At 46.8% G+C, this 23,537-nt stretch overlaps 1 protein-coding gene across 2 annotated transcripts; it reads left to right on the plus strand.

Moving 5' to 3' along the window:
• Positions 1-10,373: 10,373 nt before the first annotated feature.
• GPR83 (G protein-coupled receptor 83) lies at positions 10,374-23,326 on the plus strand. 2 transcript variants are annotated; one of them, XM_006193574.3, is made up of 4 exons: positions 10,374-10,935; positions 13,554-13,679; positions 17,217-17,350; positions 20,488-23,326. In XM_006193574.3, exons 1-4 carry the CDS (start codon positions 10,573-10,575, stop codon positions 21,119-21,121), a joined length of 1,257 nt encoding a protein of 418 aa, XP_006193636.2. In that variant the 5' UTR covers positions 10,374-10,572; the 3' UTR covers positions 21,122-23,326. The 2 variants fall into 2 exon arrangements, with proteins under 2 accessions (XP_006193636.2, XP_014422259.2); XM_014566773.2 differs by lacking the exon at positions 13,554-13,679.
• Positions 23,327-23,537: the final 211 nt, after the last annotated feature.

Below are 23,537 nucleotides of genomic sequence, written 5' to 3' on the forward strand. Positions count from 1 at the left end.
TGGCTTTAACTTAACAGCACCAGCTACATTAGCTCCTAACAAGAGAGCTTGTCCTTTGAAGCTTTGAAGCCAGGCATTGACTTCTCCTCCCTAGCTATGAAAGTCTCAGATGGCATCTTCTTCCAGTAAGACAAGGCTGTTTCATTTACATTGAAAATCTGTTGTTTAGTGTAGCCGCCTTCATTAATTACCTTAGCAAGGTCTTCTGGGTAACTTGCTGCGGCTTGTATCAGCACTTACTGCTTTGTCTTGCACTCTTATGTTATGGAGATGGCTTCTTAGACCTCATAAACTGCTAGCTTCAGACTTGTCTTCTGCAGCTTCCTCCCCTCTCTCAACCTTCATAGGAGTAAAGAGAGTTAGGGCCTTGCTCTGGAGTAGGCTTTGGCTTAAGGGAATGTTATGACTGGTTTGATCTAGCCAGACCACTAAGACTTTCTCCATATCAGCAATAAGGCTGCTTCACTTTCTTGTCATTCATGTGTTCACTAGACGAGCACTTCTAATTTCCTTCAAGAACCTTTCCCTTGCACTCACAGTGTGGCTAACTGGTGCAGCAGGCCTAGCTTTTGGCCTGTCTCAGCTTTCGACATGCCTTCCTCACTCAGCTTAATCATTTTTAGCTTTTGATTGAAAGATAAAGACATGTGACTCTTCCTTTCACTTGAACACTTAGAGGTCATTGTAGGGTTATTAATTGGCCTAATTTCAATATTGTTGTGTCTCAGAGAATAAGGAAGCCCGAGGAGAGGGCGAGAGCTGGGGAAGAGCTGGTCGATGGAGCAGTGAGAACACCCATTGTTATCAGTAAAGTTCACCATCTTATGTGAGTGTGGTTCACGGCACCCCAAAACAATTACAGCAGTAACATGAATGATCGCTGGTCACTGGTCACCGCAACACATGGCATAATGAAAAAGTTTGAAATGTGAGAATTACCAAAATGTGACCCAGAGATATGAAGTGAGCAGACCCTGTTGGGAAAATGGTGCCAACAGACTTGCTTAGCACAGGGTTGCCACACACCTTCAATATGTAAAAAACAGAGTATCTGCAAAGTGCAGTAAAGCAAAGCACAATAAAACAAGGAATGCCTGTACAACTGATTGAATATTTGATAAAAAATTGAGTATACATGTATAATATACTCTACATATAGTATAAAATATACTCTAACATTATGTAATGTTATAGAATGTAGTACTATATAAACATAGTTTATATAAATTATTTATATAGAGTATATATGTATATATAATTATAAATTACTTAATATAGAATATATGTAATTATAAACTTTAATATAGCGTATATATATATACATATATATATATATATATAAAATTAAAATTTATTTAATACGTCACATTAATGACATAATGGTACAGTATCCAGAATTTGCTTCAAAATAATCTAGACCAGGGGAGAAGAGATGGATTGAAAATGGGTGACGTATATGTGTAAGTTTATTATACCATATTTCTATATAAAAAGCCTAAAAATATTTATATTAAAGATTCTATCAAGCATTATTTATTACAGTGAAAAATATGTTGTGATGTTCCATGAGACAAAACAGGCAGCCATTAAAAAGGATGTTTTTGAGAAAAATTTAGTAACATGGAAAATACTTTCGGCATAATGTAATCAGGACACAAAACTGACAAGTCTTCATTTCAATTATTGTAAAAAAATACAGAAAAAAAAAAAAGGAAACCCACCAAAATGTTAATAGCAGAATTGTGATGATTTTTATTTTCTTATTTATGTTCTTTTATATTATTTTACAAATACCATTTATATTCAGAAAAAAGCAGTAGTGAAAAGAAGAGAACAGTCCATCTTTAGCTGTGACAGGTCCCTTATTGTCACTGTCAGAGATGGGTCATTGGTCTGATGAGCCACCTGAACCAGTGTGACCTGGGGGGCAGTTTTTGGTTATATGTAAGGAGATTGTTGGAGAGGAAATGAAACTGTGGGCTCTGTAATTCATACCTTTTGCTTCTGCAGGACATAGCCAGTTGTGTTTATGGGAAAGGTTTCCATTGTCAAAAAGGGATGGTGACATTAACAGCTCTGCTTTATTTTTATGGGTATTTTGGAAATTTTTGTCTTAAAAAAACCCTCTTATTTATGTTTTCATATATACATTCATTAGTATTTAGGAAGAGCCTGCTCTGTGCCAGGCACCATGCGAGGCTTGGTTTAAAAGATGAAAAGAGCAGAATGGCTGCACGTAAGGAATTTCGGTCTAACGGGAGAGGCTGACGTAGACATCGTTACATTGGACAGAAAAGGCTGTAGCAGAGGTAAGTTCAGGATGACCCCGGCTAGAATCACCAGGTTTTCCAGAAGTCACATATTCCTAAGATCCTTCATTTAACATTTAAACTTCTAGATGTAATATAAATGGTATGGTCTTTTTCCTCGTACAGTTTAAATAGATTTTATTATTCTGCCCTTAATTTCAGGCTTTTATGATATCCTTAATGTGACTGTTTTGAAGAACCTAACTGGTTGGCCAGGATCTGACTTTTACATTCAGTGGCTCCATATTTTACTTCACTGCGTATAGTTTTTCCCTCTGAGAAGTATGATCATCATTTTTGCAACACCACAGTCTCCTCGGTTCCCTTGCCTGCAAGCTGAATTTGCAACTGTAATTGCTAGAATTTGTCTTTATCATAGCATGAACTTTATAAAATAGAAGTCAGTGTAAAATTAATATGAGAAAAGACGACTTTTTTTTTTTTATTCTGACACTTAAAACCAATGGCCTCTGGTGGTAATTCAAAAAAAAGAAATCTTATTAAAGCATTTTTCAAAAGAGTATAAGATCAATGATAGCTATTGCTTACATCCTGTGAAAATGAGCTGCAGATCCAGTGATGCTTTCTAGAAATAGCTTTAACACAATTTTGATTTGGTATTACTGTAGGAAAAAAACTGCTAATTATCATTCCTCCTCTTATAAGATACAATATTAATCAAATGGCTTAAAATCATGCTTCATTATCTTCTTTCCGAGGATCTGATTTGAAACAAAGTGCACAGCAGAAATAAAAGAGAAGTAGGGAAAAAAAGCTCATGAGCAATTAAGAGCACATAACTAGAGCTGGTGCTAAGAAATATGAGTCAACCTGTAGGATTACAAACGGTCTCCTTGTAACATTAATTCCATGCCTCTAACCGATATCCTCTTCTCTTTGCCCCCTCGGAGATTTACTGAAGAAGCCCTCATTTTAAGTGGTTAACCAGCAACAGAACCAGAAAATACAAGGTGTTTTTGTTTGTTTGTTTGTTTTCAAAGAGGGTAGTTTTTTGGTTTTTTGGTTTTTTTAATGCAGGGACTGGAGATTGAACCCAGGACCTCATGCATGCTAAGCATGCGCTCTACCACTGAGCTATACCCTTCCCCACCCGCAGAGGGTAGATTTTACCTTGAGTTTAGAAGATGCAGTTTATAGCATTTTAAATGATTAAAATGTAGATGTGTCCCTGGATCCTACTAGACAGAAAAAGGAGTATTCGGAAAAATTAAGACTTGCATCCTGGATTGTCTGATTCCGGGTCCAAAGTGTCTACCACAGTCCTGCCCCTTTCCTCTCTCTGGGTCCTGTGCTTCGCTCTAGGAGGTAGCATTAGGAATAAGATCATTCTGGGTCTGGAAGAGCTGATGGTTTAATTGGAAAGATAGATAATTTGCAAATAGACTACCAGAAGGGAAGGGTGACATGAGAGAACAGACCACACGGTATGTGAGCAGTTTTAAATGAGAAGATTTGGGGACACTGACTCTGCTTATTCTGGGATTGTGGCAGGCCAGAGGGATCACTGAATCTTCACAGGAGAGATGACACTTGAGCTGGGTCTTGAAGAAGGAAGAGGAATTTTTCTGGCCCTGGGGTGGGAGAGGGGATGATTCTAGACAGAGAAACAGCGTCTTCAAATGTATAGCATCATGAAATTGGTGGACTGTGAGAAAACCCCAAGATGCTAACCATAGTGAACCGGTAAACAAAAAATGGAGCAAATATAAGAAAAATGAGGGAGGAGCAGGATAATGATGAGTTTAGTTTGGAGCTGGTTGACTTCTAAATGTGTTGGATTTTCCTGGTGGAAATGTCCAAACAATGTTGAATATATAATGTTGACCTGGCGCGTTCAGCAGAGGTGGTGAGTAGAGGTACAATTTGGAGTGATTGGTGAGTGATGGTTCAACCAGGAGAGATGGCTGCGATCACCCAGGGGGACTTTTAATTCAAGATGGCACCCTTGGCACCCAGGATCACCAACACTTAACAAGTATTCCAGCAGTGATACAATCAGTGCAACCATTGATCTATGTCATGGGTTAAATGGGCTGTTGTGAGCTGGTCCAATACCTATGCCACCATTTATAAAACCGTGTGAAGGTACAGAGTGAGTTCAAGCAACTTACAAAACAAATTGGAGCCACAAACTGTGCGTTGCTTGTGTGCACTTCCCTTTACTTCTAAAATATACCATTTTACCCTATGCCTCCAGTGTATGGGAGCTTGGAAGCCAGTTCCTAGCATAACCCACCCACACATTTTACATGTTTCTTGCATTTGAGACTGTCTTCAGCCATACTTTATATTTCAGGCCTACTTGGTTCATTTGTAGCTTAAATCAAATGACATCCAACTTTTTTTTTTTTTTTTTTTTTTTTAGATGACATCCAACCTTTGCCTTTGAAACAGACAAAGTGTGTGTGGCTGTCATGTGCTAGCACTGGTGCTAAGTGCTCTTGCTTCCCCTCTACTGCTGTGACTGTCACCAGAGAAGGATGCTGGATGCGGTGACTTTTTAAACCAAGGAGGGCGTTTCAGGAAACAATACTGGTGTTAAATGAGCAACTGCTTGTGGTGCCAGGAATCTTGATGTGGGGAGGTTCTCAGAATCACTTTTCTAAGGCCTCTGTATGATGTTATTCTCTAATTCTTTGTCTAGTTTTTATTAAAAAATACTTGTGATTTGTTATTTTTCTAAGTCCATTCGAAAGAGTTAAACACGAAACCCTGCTTCCCAGTGTGTTGAACACATGTGACTATTATTAGAAAAATGGCATTCCTCTTTGGCATTGAAGGGGTTCAGAAGGAGCCTCCCTAAAACACACCTCTTGAGCATATGGGTTAGTTTGAGCTGAAGTCAATTAAGGTCCAAAAGACTCAGGAAGAAGTTGTTGTTCGTATGGTTGTTCTACCTCCCTCTTCACTGCCTTGAAGAATTTATATGGAGGGTCTGGTCCTAGAAGAGGGCTCTCACCAGAACCGACCGCAAAGAGTGGTGGCCACGTGAGGGAAGTTGCGAGGCGCCCAGCAGGGCCTATTTGTTCGAAGTCCTCTCTGTCCCATCGTCTCTGCATGACGTGGCAGACATTTGTTTAGCAGACATTGGCTCTTCCCGTCTTCCTGTGAATTGTCTTCCTTTACTTAGAAGCCCCAGACCCCCATCACCTTCCTCTCAGTTCAGAATGGCATCTCAGCCTCAACTACCTGATGGTCGGGGAGCCTCTCAGTGTCTCTGTTGGACTCCCGAACATATGCCATTAGATTTGTTTTTCTTTTATTAATCTGTCTTACATCGATTTAATCAATAGACCAACCAAAAGAACCTAGAAGGGTAGAAGAAATTCTTTCCTCTCGGACAGCACATACTGCCAATACACAGCCTCCTTGGTTTTATTCAGAAGGCACAAAAAAAGGAACTGCCTCATTCTGTCAGCTTTGTGTCTTCCCGAATCTCCTTAGTTGCAGCAGAACAGAACTGAGAAATGCCTCTGCAGAAGGAACGTCTTTCAATAATTTAGTCTTAGTGCGAGGTGGCTGGGGGAAGTACCTGTTTCATTAAGCATTGGGTTGTTTCATCCGTTCAGGATAAGCAGGGGAGGGTGGTGCTGGGCTGGGAACTCAGGAGGCCCGGGCCTGGCTGGGCGGGAAGCTGAATGCCTGGGGAAGAAAAAGAGGAAGTGATCCTAGACTTTCCGTCAACCTGGATGTTGTGAGTGCCCTGACTCCTGCAGAGCACACCAGGCCAACTTCCAACTGCCAGCACCAGTATTTATTTGCCTGAGGGCCTTCTCTGGCCTCCGGAGCCCACTTCCGCTGCCTACTTGGCAGGCAGGAAGTATAGGAGAATTACCACACCGCTGGCAGCAGCCTTCAACCAGTGATAGACAGGAGGTGGTGTGTACATATCTCTGCTCCCTCGCCTGGCTCGGCCAGCTGACATGTATGCTCTATACTGGCTTCCATGGCAGGATTAAGCCCAGTCACCCACAGTGGTAGCTGGTCTGACAATACACTCTTTATCAGCCACCTTCCTTTCCTTTTCTCATTTTCCCACTTTCCCTGCTCGTGTTTGCTTTCATTTCCCCAATAAACCCTTGCCCTTAAAATTTTGTCTCAGGATTTATTTCTGTGGGAAGGTAAGAACTATAATATATCATGTCATCTTTCAGAAAGTTTCGGGCCCCAGGCGCAAATGCCCTCACCCCTACAAGGTGGGCATGGTGGGCAGGAAATCAAAGTGAAGGCATTAGGTGGTCCAGATGAGTGCGCCGTCACCGAGCACCAAGCAGCTTAGAAGACAGGGCTTGGAAGGACACTGCCTACCTTTGATTTCTGTCTCTGTGCTTGATGCTGACTAGCCCTCTTCCTACCATACGTTCTTTCTCAGCACTGGGCGCAATTCAATTAACCAGAGTTTGGTTTTCTAAATCACTATCATTTTCATGCCTTGCCTCCCTGAGATGCTGCCACGTCATCATTTGTGTCAGGGGCCCATCATCCAGAGGGAGCCTCCAGTCCCCCCAAGCTCTGGAGTTACATGTTCACAGGCAGTCTCTCGATTTCTTTCCTGTAGCTAAATATCTGTTATTTCATCTGCCTGGCACCCCTGTCCCTTTTCCTAGGATCAGTTACATAATCCCCTATTCCAACCACATGATTCTGTGAGACTCACTAGGTCCATCAGCAGAACTGAAGGACGTATGCTTGTCACCCTTTCCCACAGACATAGTTGCTTAGCGAGGTGATGAACTAGAGACAAGAGTGAACTCCATTGAACTTGCTGATAAAATAATGGAGAAAGGCAGGCTAAAACTTTGAGAGGGGTTGAGGTCAAAGGAGGCTCTTCTGTGTTTTGTGTGTTTGTCTTCAAACACACTGAGAACTTGCTAATCATCCTTGCTTCCTCCCTCTAGTCTCTGTCAACCCTGCTCCTCCCCTTGCCAGCACCTGGATCCAGGTCTCTGCTCTGCTCCTGGATCACTTGAATGGCCTCCAAACCTCTTGTCTCAAGCCCCGGCCCCTCTATTCTCCAGTTACTAGAGTGTTTTTTCCAAAATGCAAATCTGATCGACTTAACAGCTCCTCTGTGAATTCCCATTGCTCTCTGGAAATCTTTCCAGTCTTTATGAAGATTTCAAAACTGATAAGGCCCTTTTTATTTGGGCCTAGCTTTCCATCCCTCTCTCTCCTCTCATCTCTGCAGACCCAAAAATGTTGCCTACTATTTAATAAACAAAGACGGTCACCCACCATCAAGCCATCAGCCAGTGCAGGTGACCCAAGGAGATGGTGCACCCTGGGGGAAATTCAGGATGGAGAAAAACAGGATGCTGGCCCTAGATAGTTAAGATGCATGTCAAAGAAATAACTTTGATGAGCCCAGACTCTTGCATCTTCCCATAAATAGAAAAGCACTAAAATCATTAACTTGTTTTTGTGATTGGCACTAATTTTCTGATGTTTGACTACATGTGTGTGTTTTTTTTTTTTCCCAACAAAAACTCCTATGTATCTGGCTCCTCCCTTACCTCTTTGGAGCGGTTCCTCAGTGCTATCTGAGAGGCTGTCTTCTGGGATATTGTCCTCAGTAAGGTCCCCAAATAAAACATAACTCACAACTTTTTAGGTTGTGTACTTTCCTTCAATTGACTTCTCTTTGCAAAACACATTGTAGCTCTTTCCAGTCCTGCAGTAGTTGAATGAGTCAGACTTATGCTCGTCTCCATGTCTTCCCGGGTACCACAGTTCCCTCCTTATGGAATACTCCACTTCTTCCCTCTGCCCCCTCCTCCATGACCTAACGTCTCTTGCTGGTCCCTTAGGACTGAGCTGAAGCGTCACGTCCTCTGGGAAGACTTCCCTAATTCCTTCCCACCTAGATAAGTGCACCTTGTATTTTACTATGGTGACACTTATCAAGCCATTCTCTAATTGCTTATTAATAGGAGAGCCTGACCTGTGTCCCTGGAGCTCAAGCCGATGTGTAACTTTCCTGGAAAAGTTCCAAAGTGAGAGGTGGCTGAGATTCTCCTCATGGCCCAGTGAGATAAGAGGACTTCAAAAAAAACTTTTTTAAATTGAAGTGTAGTTGATTTACTATATTATGTAAGTTTCTAGTATACAGCATAGTGACTCAGGTATACATACATATATTCTTTTTCATTATAGGCTATTACAAGCTATTGACTATAGGGAACTGTAGGACCTTGTTGTTTATCTATTTTATATATAGTAGTTTGTATCTGCTAATCTCAAAATCCTAATTTATCCCTCTCCCCACCCCTTTCCTCTTTGGTAACCACAGGTTTGTTTTCTGTGTCTGTGCATCTATTTCTGTTTTGTAAACGAGTTCATTTGTGCCATTTTTTAAGATTCCACACATATAAGTGATATCATATAATATTTCTTTCTTATTCTGACTTACTTCACTTAGTATGAAGTCTCTAGGTCCATCCACATTGCTGCAAATAGCATTATTTCATTGTTTTTTGTGGCTGAGTAGTATTCCTATTGTATATATACACCACATCTTCTTTATCCAGTCATCTGTCAATGGACATTTAGGTTGCTTCCATGTCTTGGCTATTGAAAATAGTGCTGCGATGAACACTCGGGTTCATCTATCTTTTTGAATAACGGTTTTCATCTTTTCCGGATATATACCCAGGAATGGGATTGCTGGATCATATGGTAACTCTGGTTTTCGATTTTTAAGAAATCTCCATACTGTTTCCATAGTGGCTGCACCAAATTACATTCCCATCAACAGTGTAGGGCAGGGTTCACTTTTCTCCACATCCTCTCCAGCATTTATTCTTTGTGGACTTTTTTAATGACGGCCTTTCTGACCAGTATGAGGTGATCCCTCATTATAAGTCTGATTTGCATTTCTGTGGTAACTAGTGATACTGAGCATCTGAAAAGAGGACTTTAGTGGGAGGGGTCTGTTCTTCAGGATTTGCGTGGGCCTTCAGGGCAGGCTTTCTCCTGAGCCAAGTGGACACCTCAGAAGGTACCTGGGCTTGAGTCCCCTGATGGAGGCTAGAGGGCGCTGCTCAGCAGGGTGCAGTGACAACAGAGAGTCTACATGGCATCTGCCATTAGACGGGGTAAGAGAACAGTTACAAACAGTCAATGTGGTGGGAGATCCACACAGCAGTCTCTGAACACCCCACAAGTAGGAAAAGGAAAGCTTTCCACCAAGGCCAGAAAAGTTACATAACTTGCTCAGGATTTCACAGCTACGACGTGACAAAGCTGGGATTTGACTCTGATTCCACTGGATCCCGTGGGGTGGATGGCCCGGCAGGGGTGACTGGAAGAGACTTCACAGGGGGACTGAAAAAAACCGGAGAGCAAGATACCAAGATTTCCTGGAGAAGCAAAAAACAACATGGGTGATATCCCTGACAGGTACGGCTTCAAAAACTCCCACGGCAGGAAACTCAGTTACCAAGAAGTGGGCACAGAGCTACTTATCCTTTGATTCTTGGAACCTGTCGGGAGAACTGTTTTGAAGCGTTTCCTTGAAAAACAAAGCGTCTTACATTCTTAGTGAATGGAAGGAAATAAAACGTGGCAAGGCCCCCGCACGTCTTAAGTCTGGTCACTGAAGGCGCTTGGAGAAAGCCTACATCGCTTTCATCATTCACCTTGTACTGGAACCGCCGGGACCGTGATCCACCTCAACCTGAAACCTGCCAGGGCTGACGCTCAGACGGGACAAGGGTGTCCCTGCGCGGAATAGGGGGCTGCCTGGAGCCGGCGGCCCCAGTTCGTGCGGTGCGCCCCACGTCCCCAGCCGCCCCCAGGCGCCTGCCGCCCGCTCCCTTTCCGATGGCGAGGCGTAAGCAGAAAGCACGCGGATGACTGTGCGTTAGGGAAACAGCCCTGACTCCTGGCCGGAGTTTTATTTCTAGAGCGGGAGCGGGCTGGGGCCGGGGGGTGGGGGAGGCTTGCGGAGCTGGAGCGCGTCACGGTCGCCGGGAGAGACGCCGCGCCGCCGGATAGGCAGAGGCGCTCTCTCGCCCGCAGCCGTGGGGGCGCCGCAGAGACACAAAAGTGCGGCCCGCGGCCCCGAGCACGCCGATCGCGGGCAGGAGACCGGTGGGCACTGGCGCCAGCCAGGCCCTGAGGGGCCCGGGGTCTTGGCGCGCCCAGCCCCGCGCGCTCCTCTCCCGGCGCCCGAGCGCACGCGCGCCGCCCGGCGGGACGTCCCTCCCGCCCGCCCCGTCCCGGGCGCGGAGGCTCCTGCAAAATGGTCCCTCGCTGGGTGCTGCTCTGCCTCCTCCCCGTGGTGCGAGCCGCGGACGAGCAGAGCCCGGAGGCGGCCCTGGCCGGACCCAACGCCTCGCACTTCTTCTGGAACAACTACACCTTCTCCGACTGGCAGAACTTCGTGGGCCGGAGGCGCTACGGGGCCGAGTCCCAGAACCCCACGGTGAAGGCCCTGCTCATCGTGGCTTACTCCTTCATCATCATCTTCTCGCTCTTTGGCAACGTCCTGGTCTGTCATGTCATCTTCAAGAACCAGCGGATGCACTCGGCCACCAGTCTCTTCATCGTCAACCTGGCCGTCGCCGACATCATGATTACGCTCCTCAACACCCCCTTCACTTTGGTGAGACCGAGGGCTGGGGAGGCGCTGGGCTCTCTCCCACCTCTGGCATCGTCTCTCTCCCTGTCTCGCTGTCATTCTATTTGTGTCTGCCTCTCTGTCTTTGTCTCTCTGGGTCCCTCTCCCTCTCCCATCCCGATTTCACTCATTTCTCTGTCTCCCTCTTCTGCTTGATTTCCTGTCTTTATCTGTCTTAGTCTCTTCTCTGTCTTGTCCTCTCATTTCTCATTTCATTTCTTATCTCTCATCAGTCTCCTGTGTTCTGTCTCTTAGTCTGCCACTCTCTGTCTCTCTCATTCTGTTTGTCTTTCTGCCTGTTAGTCGGCTGGGAGCCTTTCTCCCTCTCTCCTCTCTCTCTGTCTTCCTCTTTTTTTCCTATCTGTGGCTCTCTCTTGGTTCCTCTGTTTGTCTGTCTCTGTCTCTCTTCACCTTTCTCTCTGACTCTCCTTGTCTGTCTCTCTGTGGTTTTGTCTTTCTGCTCTCTGAATCTCTCTCTGACACTGTGTCTGTCTGTCTCTGTTTCATTACCTCCTAAGTCAGAGCTTCCGCAGCTCATGGCATTGGGGTCAGTGATTCAATTGCCTTCAGCCAGCTGTGGATAAATGACCATTTCCTGTTCAGTATCACTGATCTTGAGCCTGCCTGCTGATGGAGCAGTAAACCAGAGCCCCTTGAAATACCAGCTTAGATTGTTAAGTCATCCCCCCTCCAGAAGTGCAGCTCATTAAATGTGCCCCCTCCTCAGGATGCTGCTTTGCACCAATCTGAAATACCAAACAGTTGCTAGTTGTTAGTGGAACCTTGAGTGCATTTTCCTAGATCACTTATTTAAATTGCATTTCTCGTCTATGGTTTGACAGTGAGGCTGTGTATGGAGTCTGTGCTGTGGAAGAGATGAGGGTGAGGTGGGCTTGGGCCCCAGGGCTGGGGCAGCCTGGGGGCATTTGCAGATGGGTGGTAGGTGAGCCCACCCCCTCCTCACCCCCTTCCCTGGCTGCTGGGCATTAACGGTGCCAGTTCTGTCCCTCCGTGACTTGGGAGTGTGGTGCTCATGGTTGACTGAGACTGAGGGCTGTGACCAAGCAATCATCCTGACAGTTCTACCTTGTATTTCTGAGTTACGTCTTTTCCAATTTATGCAATAACCTTGAGTTATTACCAAACCGTATCTGTTTATATCTCTTTCTATCTCTTTCTCTTTCTCTCTTTCTTACACACACACACACACACACACACACACACACACACACACTCAACCAGAAATAACAGACAAGCAAAAAGAAGAGAGTAAACTACAAGCTTATCCACCTGTGTGAACATCCTCCGGAACCTTACATTTGAAAACTATGTTCTCTCTCTGGTCCTCACTTATGAGAACGTTACTCACATTTGGCAGATGAGGAAACTCAGGCAAAGAGAGGTTCAATCCCATGTCCAAGGTCGCTTGGCTAGTAATTGTCAGAGCCAGGATAAGAATGACTTCCCCTGACTCAAGTGCAGCCAGAGTTCTGTCCACTAAGCCACTCAACTGGGCACTAGGGGGCGGGGCACTCTTGGACCTTGTTAAGCTTCTGCTACTCCAAACCAGGGACTTTTTCTGCTCTCCTTCCCACCTACATCTAACAGATTCCTGGCCACTCAGGATGCTCTGAGCATTAGCTAAGGACAAAGGGACTCCCAAATACCACACCCCTCCCCGCCACACACACATACACACACTCTCTCTCTGCTGCCTTGAAAGCACAGGAGAGTGTATCTCTGGCTCCTCTTGTCTCCCCACTGGTGTCTTTTTTATTTTATTTTTATTGGCATGTAATTGATCTACAATGTTAGTTTCAGGTGTACAGCAAAGTGACTCAGTTTTTATATGTATACATATATACACAGATACGTAAATACAGATATATAGGGAGATGGATATGTATCTGCCACACGCCCTGGGAGCCTGTCTTCTCCCCCCACCCACACCCCCAGCCCCTGCTCCCACCACTGCAGGCCCTGGGTCTCCTTCTCAGACAGTGCGTTGCCAGGCCTGTTTGGCCAACATTCCAGAGCTCAGCCCACGCTCTATGTTGTGACTTTTCAGACGTGTCTCCCCCAGTAGTCTGAACTCAGATGAGCTAAGAAGGAATTTTATTATTACCAGAAAAATAGCTACTAGTTATTTCTAATCATATCTTTCTAGCAATCTGTCAGACACTGCGTTCCATGCTTTCATGCTTTGTAGACTTTTAAAAAAAAATTAACTTTACAGTAAGATACAAGGTAGAGACTTTTAAGCCTTTTTTTTTTTTTTTTTTTTGCAAATGAGGAAACTGAGGTTCAGAGAGGTTACCTTGCCCAGGGTCACACAGCTAGAAAAGACTAGAGGTGGGAAGTTTAATTCCGGAGCCCATGCTTTTCCCATGTTCTCCGGGCACCTGGTTAGGATTGGTTGAATTGAATGATGGAGGGTGAACTGTGCGGGAGAAAAGCACGTGTGACCCACAGTCCAGCAGTGAGAGTGGAAGGAAGAGAGGCCAGGGTGGGGGCCTCCTGTGGGGTACTCGGCAGAGACCACAGGAGGCGGGTGGCAGGGTCCAGGCCTGCCTGTCTCCTGAGCTCTGCGGGCTGGTCTGCAGGTCCGCTTCGTGAACAGCACATGGGTGTTCGGGAAAGGCATGTGCCATGTCAGCCGCTTTGCCCAGTACTGCTCCCTGCACGTCTCAGCCCTGACGCTGACGGCCATCGCCGTGGACCGCCACCAGGTGAGGATTCATCCCCGGCACCCTGTCCTACCCTCTCTGGTTTTGATTTCCAAGGGCTCAAGACCATGCTTTAGTCCATTTTTTCAGTGAGTTTATTTGTCTTCTTAGTGACTTCTGTGAGCATTAAATTAGGCCTACGATGCCCTCTGAGCTGGGACTGCAAAAAATTATGTCCCGTTTGTTGTTCTGCTTCCTGGCATTTTGTGTGTCAGAAATGAATGGGCTTGTTTTTGGGGGTGAAAAGCAAATCCAGAAAGTCACAGATGAAAAGAGCCAGGTCAGAGGCAGGGAGATGGATAGCCCCAGACCCAGACTGTCGAGGAGGTAGACAAACTGGGGGGCAGGCGGCAGGTCCTGCTGACTGACCTGCCCCATCACACACATGTGGGTGGATATAGTGAAGGAAGCTGAAGGGGACCTGAGGGTCCCCATCCTGGAGGAGCGTGGCTCCACGTAGGTGCCTCACTCATGCCGACTCAGTGAACCATTGTTTTTTTTTTAATTGAAGTTTAATTGATTTACAGTTTTGTGTTAGTTTCTGATGTACAGCATAGTGATTCAGTTATACATATATATATATATTCTTTCTCATATTCTCTTTCCTTATAGGTTATTACAAGCTGCTGAATATAGTTCCCTGTGCTCTACAGCAGGACCTTGTTGTTTATCTATTTTATCCATAGTAGTTTATATCTGCTAATTCCAAGCTCCCAATTTATCCCTCCCTCCCCCACCCCTTTCCGCTTCGGTAACCATAAGTTTGTTTTCTATGCCTGTGAGTCTCTTTCTGTTTTATAAATAAGTTCATTTGTGTCATTTTTTTAGATTCCACATATAAGTGGTACCATATGATATTTGTCTTTCTCTGTTCGACTTACTTCACTTAGTGTGATTATTTTGAGGTCCATGCATGTTGCAGCAAATGGCATTATTTCATTCTTTTTTATGGCTGAGTAGTATTTTATATATTTATATTTATATTTATATTTATATATATATCTCACATCTTCTTTATCCATTCAACTGTCAGTGGACATTTAGGCTGTTTCCATGTCTTGGCTATTGTAAATAGTGATGCTATGAACATTGGGGTGCATGTAACATTTCAAATTGGAGTTTCCTCCAACTATATGCCCAAGAATAGGATTGCTGGATCATATAGTAAGTCTATTTTTAGTTTTTTAAGGACTCTCCATACTGTTTTTTATAGTGGCTGCACCAAATTACATTCCTACCAACAGTGTAGGAGGGTTCCCTTTTCTCCACACCCTCTCCAGCATTTTTCCTTTGTGGACTTTTTTAATGATGGCCTTTCTGACTGGTGTGAAGTGATACCTTATTGTAGTTTTGATTTGCATTTCTCTGATAATTGGCAACACTGAGCATCTTTTCATGTGCCTATCGGTCAGTGAACTACTGTTGTCTACTTAGGTCTATGCTGAGTCAAGGAGTGCAGGCTCAGGAAAGTGCATCCTTGGTGATTGATGAAGCTAGAAGTAGGGCTGAGGTCTGTCTGGCTCCAGGCTCACACTCGGATCATTAGACCACCCTGCTATGAGAAGACACAAGGACACCTACGAGGCCAACATCATAAGGGCCATTGGGACAGAGAGAGAGAGCATTGATTCTGAGTAGCTCCAAGAAGCACAACAAAGACCAAGGGATGGGAAGCTTCTGAGATACAGACTCAAAGATGCAGCTCAATGTGCTGAGGCGTTTTCTAACAGAAGTGTCTGAAGATGGATGCAGCCGCCTGGGGAGGTGGTGGCTTCATGTCACCAGCCATACTTAAGCAAGGTCTGGATGATCACTTCATGAGGGATTTTAGAGGAGGTTCATGGATCTAATGGGGACTAGACTTGGCAAACTTTGCGATCTCTTTATCCCTGAAATGCCTGCTTTCTGGCTCTTACGTTAAGATGCTTTGGTGCAAAGTGTGAAAAGGTTGCATACAAATATTTCCTGCCTTTTCTTAACCTTCTCCCCTAATTCAACAAGAGGGGCTCTGGATCACCTTTCCCTGGACTATGCCCACCCCATGTAACACAGCAACCTGAGGGTTGACCCTTGGGCCAAACGTGGGTCTGAGGAACAGGGGGTTAAGTCTCACCCACATTGCCCACATGTCATTGGCCCTGTTCCAGAGCCAGTGGGGTCTTTGAGTGTCTGAGGCTTCTGATGCAGGCTTCCACTCCCTTCATCAGCCCAAACAAGGAAGGGGAGTGAGGGGCAAAGATGGCAAAGTCAAGGATGGAGATGTGCGGGGCAGCTTCTAAAGCCTAGTCTATTCCTCCCATAAATTTTTTTTAAAAATTGGCAGAAAACTTTGGGAGGACACAGCCAGAATGTGCAGTGTGTCCTGGGCAGCATCCTGAGGCAGTGGGAGCCCTTTATGATCCTGGACTCACCTATCCCCAAATGCCTTTTCCAAGAAATGATTCTAATCTTGCAACCTAAGTGTCCATCAATGGATGACTAGTTAAAGGAGATGTGGTGTACGTATACAATGGAATACTACTCAGCCATAAAAAAGAACGAAAATTTTGCCATTTGCAGCAACATGGATGGACTTAGAGGGCATTATGCTAAATGAAATAAGCCGGATAGAGAAAGACGAATACTGTATAATATCACTCATATGCGGAATTTAAAAAATACAACACACTAGTGAATATAACAGCAAAAAAAAGCAGACTCGCGGATATAGAGAGCAAACTAGCGGTTACCAGTCGGGAAAGGGAAGTGGGGAGGGGCAAGATAGACGTAGGGGAGTAAGAGATACAAACTATTAGGTGGAAAATAAGCTACCAGGAAATACTGTACAACACGAGGAGTATAGCCAGTATTTTATAATAACTGTAAGTGGAGTGTAACCTTTAAAAATTGTGAATCACACTATATTGTACACCTGTAATGTATATATTATACAACAACTATACTTCAATTTAAAAAAAGAAATAATGATTCTAATCTTAAAATGAGAAGGCTGTTGAATTCCCAAGTCTTCATTTAAAACTTTTAGGAGACTTGAATATGCATACAAGTAGCAATCAATTCCAAGACACTTTTCAGCCTCAAGTCTCTCTTTTCAGCCTCAAGTCTCTCACACTGGCTTTATTACGTATGGGGCTGGGAAAGCTGGGCCCCACGGCAGTTTTAGAAATGACTTTCAGAAAGAGTGTGGTGAACCCCCAAATAAAGGTCAGTGCAGCTTCCCATCATAAATGGTCCATGTGTGTCACCCTCAGACCCCTCAGATCCCTTCGTAACCTAAGGGGTCTAGAATGATGGGGAGACAGGCTCAGCTCCAGAGGTGGGGGCTGACAGCAGCTGTTTCTCTGCCAGTCTTGCTGTGGGTGTCCTGCAAACAGACCTCCTCCTTCACTCCTTCCCTGTCCTCTCAGTAATGAAGTGAGGGGCGCTTGACTTTATAAATAGGACCTACCTGCCTCATTGTGACAAGTGAGTTGCACTGCCTGGATTTCTCATTTACCACACCGTCTTCAGCCAGTCATGCCCAGTTTGCTTATCTTCCAGGTCATCATGCATCCATTAAAGCCCCGGATCTCGATCACAAAAGGCGTCATCTACATCGCTGTCATCTGGACCATGGCTACGATCTTTTCGCTCCCACACGCTATCTACCAGAAATTATTTACCTTCAAGTACAGGTGAGATGAACGAACAGGGAGCAATCTGGGGACTCGGAAGACCTCGACAGACAGAAATCTGAGCCCCCTGCCTCAGTCTCAGAGTTACCGGTGTCTGCTGCCCGGAGCCGTTCGCTCTGCCTCCCTCCAGTCCTGTTGCTTCCAGGCCCGTGTCTGTCCTCTGCCGTTTTTCTGCCTTTTCTCACCTTTTCTTCTCAACACTTTTAGCTCCCTCCTTATTCTCTGTCCAGTGTGTCTGCGACGTCAAGGCAGTAGCAATCAGCTTCTGCCACTGGGGACATGCACTCACCCCGACTGAGACTCAGGATCACCCAGGCTCCCTCTAAGATGGTGATGTTAAATTCTCTCGCACAAGGTGCAAACAACATGTGTGTATCTAAGTGTCTCGGGGAGGAAGTCGTACCTCCCCCTCCCTCCCCGTTATCACCGGCTTTGTCTTATGCTCTCAGAATGAGCGTTTCTTGCAGAGCACTTCTTTCTGATTTTGCCGTCTCGGTGTCCCTAGCGTCTAAATTACTGTCCCCAAAAAATGAGCTCTCAGTACATATTTAGTGAGTGAATGAATGAGCTTAGAGTGATTTTCACCAATTCATTGTCGTTTTAGCTGAGGTTCCTTAGAAACAGATCCTGAGATAAAGGAAGGTACACGTGCCTGTGATTTGTGCTCCCAGGGGTATAATGGGTAAGGGAGTGAGTGGAGGAGCAGGACGGCAAATGGGGTGTGGTTTGCAGGCGGAGCTCTGGGGCAAACCGGCACAGCGTTTGCCCGCTTTGAGGCAAGGGAGCTGGCCTTTCATATTCCAGGCCTCCCTGGGGAAAAGGGAAACCCCTGGCCACTTCTGGCTCTCAGTGGCTCAGTGGGGAGTATCTTCAGGGGCCTTAGGGGAGCCCTAGGTCCCTGGAAGATCATGGGTGCTGGTTGTTTCTTGTAGGGAGGGCAGGAGCTGGGGGCCCGGTGCTCCAGACCAGTGAAGAGGATGTGGAGGGAGCACTGCCGGCGTGTCCCACAGCCCCACGTGCTGCCCCGCCTGAAACATGCACTTCCACTCCTGTAACTTACGCAGGGTCAGGAGAGCAAGCTCTGAAGGTCGGTTTCAACTAATCCCCAAATTCTAGGCTATTGGAATGAATCCCATACCCAAACCCCTCAGCACTCAGACTCCCCATCTGCCTTCACATGTGCAAGGCGATTTCTTTTTTCTGCTAACAAAGCAAAGAGACTTTTCTTTTTTTCACTAGTGATGGCCACCGGCACACGTACAAGAGCAACAACCTACGTGGTATGATGAGAAAGTAGCAGTTTTGAGTTGCTGCTGAGAGATTTCACAGTATGAAAACCCTGCTCACACCCAGTGTCTGGACATTTAGATGAGGACCCGAGCTTAGGATTCCTGCCACAAGTTCCTGCCATGCTTTCCCCGGCACCTTTTTTTTTTTTTTTTCAATTGAAGTACAGTCAATTACAGCACCTTTTAATTATTATCTCTCCAAATATTTTCTCAGGCCCTTTTTCTCTCTCTCCTCCCTCTGGAACCCCTATAATGCAAATGTTAGTGGTTTGATGCTGGCCCAGAAGTCTCTTAAACTGTCCTCATTTATTTTCATTCTCCTCTTTTTTCTGTTCAGCACTACTCTGTCTTCCAGCTCACTGATCCGTTCTTCTGCCTCATTTATCCAACTCTTGATTCCTTCCAGTATATTTTTCATTTCAGTTACTGGAGTCTTCATCTCCAGTTGTTCTTTATATTTTCTAACTCTTTGTTAAAAACGTCTCATTTCTCTCTCTGCACAGCCATTCTTCTCCCGAGTTCTTGGGTCATCTTCACGATTGTTACTCTGAGCGATTTCTCAGGTAGATCGCCTGTCTCCACATCACTGAGCTCTCCTGGGGTTGTAGCTTGTTCCTTTGTCTGGAACGTGTTCCTCTGCTACCTCGTTTTGTCTAAATTTCTGTTTGTATTTTTACTATGTGGTGGGTTAGTTACATGCTTCTTGGCCTTGGAGAAGTGGCCCTAGTAGGGGACATTCTGTGTCCCAGCCGTGCACTGCCCTCTTGTCACCCCGGGCCGGGCCGGGAGCCGGCTGGTCCCAGGTTAGGGGTCTGGCCTGCGTTTGCAGATTTGGTTCCACAGGCTGGGGGGTGGTAGTTTTCTTGCTTCTGGTGGCTGCCCCCTGGTGGGTGAGGCTGGTCTAGAGGCTGGTGCAGGTTTCCTGGTGGGAGGGGCCGGTGCCCGCCCACGGGTGGGTGGAGCTGGGTTCCTGGGTACCTTTTAAAGTAACCACTCAGAGCCGAGCCTGTGAAAAATGAGTGATCTCCGCCCCAGCCACCTTATTAGTAGCAGGTGCTTGTGACCCTGCTCACCTGTGACCTGGGAGGGAGGACCGCCCTTCTCCCGGCTCACGCACCCCCATTCTGGGATCTGTAAGTAATACATCTTGTGACTTGACGTCCTTTGTGCGAGGATATTGAAACTGACTTTAATCAAAATGGCCCCAGGGTTTTTACTTCCCCAAGGTGGGAGCTCGGGTGCTGGGGGAGCTCCCTGCCACCCCGTGAGTGGCTCATTATTCAGCAAGACAGAATCTGTATATTCTTGACACACCCTCTCTGGATCTTCCAATACACAGGGTTGTCCCTAAAAAGCTTGAAGAGGATTGGGTACGTCCTGTAGGAAATAAGTACTTTTTGTCTGAGTGGCTGAAGGTGTATGAGTTCAGCCATTGTCACTCACATTCTCAAGACCCATACTTTCTATTTACTCCCCTCTGGAATGGGAATGGATGGTACAAAGGGAAATCCCAAGATTTCCTGAATACATTGTGTTCCCGGAGGAGTTAGTTCTAAGACTGGCAACACCGTGTTGCATTCACTCACTGAGCAAATGTTTGTTTACTGGCTCTCTTTCCTGGTCTAGGAATAATACAAAGTTAAGAGGACCCAGAGTGATCTAGACGTGTTTCTTATCTATATAGCACTCCCAGCCTAGTGGGAGAGCTAGGAAATTAGTCTGCGGGGTCAAACGTGCTACGACAGATGTCCCAGGAGCCCAGTGCTTCTGGGCATGAGGCCTTTCCCCGCTGACTGCACACCCGCCTTCTCTCTCCCCTTCTCCCTTCCCCACCCCGCCCCGCCCCAGTGAGGACGTTGTCCGCTCCCTGTGCCTGCCAGACTTCCCCGAGCCGGCCGACCTCTTCTGGAAGTACCTGGACTTGGCCACCTTCATCCTGCTGTACATCCTACCCCTCCTCGTCATCTCCGTGGCCTACGCCCGTGTGGCCAAGAAGCTGTGGCTGTGCAACACCATCGGCGACGTGACCACGGAGCAGTACCTGGCCCTGCGGCGCAAGAAGAAGAAGACCATCAAGATGCTGATGCTGGTGGTGGTCCTCTTCGCCCTCTGCTGGTTCCCCCTCAACTGCTACGTCCTCCTCCTGTCCAGCAAGGTCATCCGCACCAGCAACGCCCTGTACTTCGCCTTCCACTGGTTCGCCATGAGTAGCACGTGCTACAACCCGTTCATCTACTGCTGGCTGAACGAGAGCTTCAGGGTCGAGCTGAAGGCGTTACTGAGCATGTGCCGAAGGCCACCCAAGCCCCAGGAGGCGCAGCCGCCCTCCCCCGCCCCTTCCTTCAGGGTGGCCTTCAGGGTGGCTTGGACGGAGAAGGGCAGTGGCCGCAGGGCTCCACTAGCCAACGCCCTGCCCTCCTCCCAACTCCAGTCTGGGAAGACAGACCTGTTGTCTGTGGAGCCCATTGTGGCAGTGAGTTAGAGGAGGAGGTGACGGCTGGGGGCTCTGTCTCCAGCCTAAGGACAGAGCCTGGAAAAGAGCCTGCCTCACACAGGAGCTTCACAGTGCCGACAGCAAATTCCTGCAGAAGCCGGAGGACTCTTGAGTTCCTGGCGACTCTGCCCAGCCTCCTAACCCCATTTGATGTGAAGAGTTCAAGGCAGCCACCAGCTAGACACGCGTTTATCAAATGCTGGTTCCCTGAGCTGGGGACCCAGGACAGCTTCCGCCCAGGTCAGGGCTAAGTCAGTCAACTGCCTCCCACTGTCAGGCAGCTGCCTTCCAGCCGTCCCTGCCGCTGAGCTCCCGTGTAGGACCCCTGAGTCAGACTTGGGTGTGTCTGACCCAGATGCACAGCTCTGCTGGAGAAAGGGTCACCGGCCAGTGAAAGGCTAGCGAGCCAGAGCCGGCGTGGAGGTCTGTATGCCTCGCCTCCTGATGTCGTTAGAGCAGGATGCATCCAGGTCTGTGGCGCCTGCCTGGGAAATGACAAGAAAGGACCGATTGGGTTCCTTAGAACAAAGAGGAATGACTGAGTTTCCTTAAAGCAAAGAAAAACGATGATTGAAACTTGGAAACAGCGAGAAAAGCACAAAGGAGGAAATAACAATCACCTCCTTCTCCCCCAGCTTGTGATAAGTTCTGTCAAAATGCTGATAGATTTGCAGCATTTCCTCGTGTGTGTGTGTGTGCGTGCACGCGTGTGTGTGTCTGATTCTCTGAATTACGCTTTTCCATTTAGAGATTAGCAGGAAACAGGCATAGCCAAGAACTCCTGACTCCCCTCCCAGGAATAGTGCCCATAGGAAGGGTTGGAAGATGAGGTGGGGGAGGAGCCCAAGGAGAAGTCTGTCCCAGAGCAGACAGACCGCCCTCGTCCTCAGCCGGTCATGGGAAGGGCCTGGCTGAAGGGCCTCTCCTTGGATGGTGGTGTTTTGAGGAACCAGGGAACGAAACTCACCCAGGATGCGTAATTCCTTCTCTTCTGCGATCACCCCAAACAAGAATTGGTAAAATGCCGCCCTGCTTTTGCAGGAGATGAGGGCGCTGGCTTTCCAACATGCTGGAAATAATTGTTATTAAGACACCTCATCCTCCCAAGCTGTCTAGACAAGCCATGTCTCCTCCGTGTTGTCTGAATGATCAGACTTCTTCATGCCACTTCCCACAAGATGTCTTGCTGTCAGCATCGCCCTGGCAGCTCACGTGTCACTTACAAAGACGGGCATTGTGATGGTCCTTAATGACTCAACTTGCCAGAGGGATCTTATTCCAAAGACTATGAGTGTTTTCATCACCTTCCATCTGGTCCTGAGTGACTCAGCGTGTCACCCAGGAGAGACGCAGCCGGCCCAAGAGCGCATCATTCACCAGCCCTGAACAACTGCCGCGCTCATGCTGGTTTGGGCTTTCTTTCCAGCACCAGCTACATCCTGAAAGCAAAGCATGGCTCTGGGTCTGAGTGGAAGACTGAGGCCCCAGGAGAAGGGGCTTGCCCAAGGTTCACTTAGATCTCTTGAATTTTCATTGAACCTGAACTTGGGTCATATCACCTGCTTCCCTGTAACCAACCATGGGGGGGGTTCATTGTACTCTTCTCTCTCTGTACAAGGATGTTGGAACATTTTCAAAATAGAAAGTTTGAAAGATCATCTTCTGAACAGTGGGTAAAAAAAGTGACTTTCAAGGGGGTCAGAGGGAGACTTTTAAGCCCAGAGGGATCCCCACCTGGGTTTTTCAGGTTAAATAGCTCCCAGGCCTGTGCCTTGTCTCTTAAATTCTGCCGTGGAAATTCTTTGAAGCAGAAAGAGAACAGGTGGCCAGGCTACAGAAAGTTTGTCTGGCTCGAAAAGCACTTTGCTTTGCTTTGTTTTCCACTGGGGGCATCTGGAAATTCTGCCAAATCACGGAGAAGGCCGTCCTCTGGCAGAAGCCCCCTGCTGGCCCTCTGGTCCGGGTCTCCCATCAGTTTCCTGTCTGCCCCCTCCCCCTGCCCCCTGTGTGCCCCAGAGCAAAACGTGATTTGTGTTTGTGGGTGTGAAATGTGTACAACTTGAGTCTTTCCCCTGTGCTGTCACGGGGACTTTACTGTAAATTGCTCCAGTCTCAATAAACTACATTTTGGGTGCGTGGGCTGGGCTTCCTGACCCTGTGATTAGGCCACAGGTGGTAACCTTTTATTTTTTTGTTTTGAGGGCGAGGTAATTAGGTTTATTTATTTATTTTAACGAAGAGTCCTGGGGATTGAACCCAGGACCTCACGCAGGCTAAGCACGCACTCTACCACTCCGCTCTGCCTTCCCCTGATGGTGACCTTTAATGTGGGATCCACATGGGTTAGTCGGAGAGAGCCAGGACACCTCTGCCCTGACCCCCGTCGTTTACGGGGCAAGCACAG

Source organism: Camelus ferus, chromosome 10, assembly GCF_009834535.1.
Source record: "Camelus ferus isolate YT-003-E chromosome 10, BCGSAC_Cfer_1.0, whole genome shotgun sequence".
Classification (NCBI taxonomy): domain Eukaryota; kingdom Metazoa; phylum Chordata; class Mammalia; order Artiodactyla; family Camelidae; genus Camelus; species Camelus ferus.

Excerpts from the sequence above, each read along its gene's own strand:
- GPR83 (XM_006193574.3), top strand. The coding sequence starts at position 10,573 with ATGGTCCCTCGCTGGGTGCTGCTCTGCCTCCTCCCCGTGGTGCGAGCC. Across the intron at positions 10,936-13,553 it reads TCAACACCCCCTTCACTTTG|GTCCGCTTCGTGAACAGCAC; the intron begins GTGAGACCGAGG and ends GCTGGTCTGCAG. Across the intron at positions 17,351-20,487 it reads TTATTTACCTTCAAGTACAG|TGAGGACGTTGTCCGCTCCC; the intron begins GTGAGATGAACG and ends GCCCCGCCCCAG.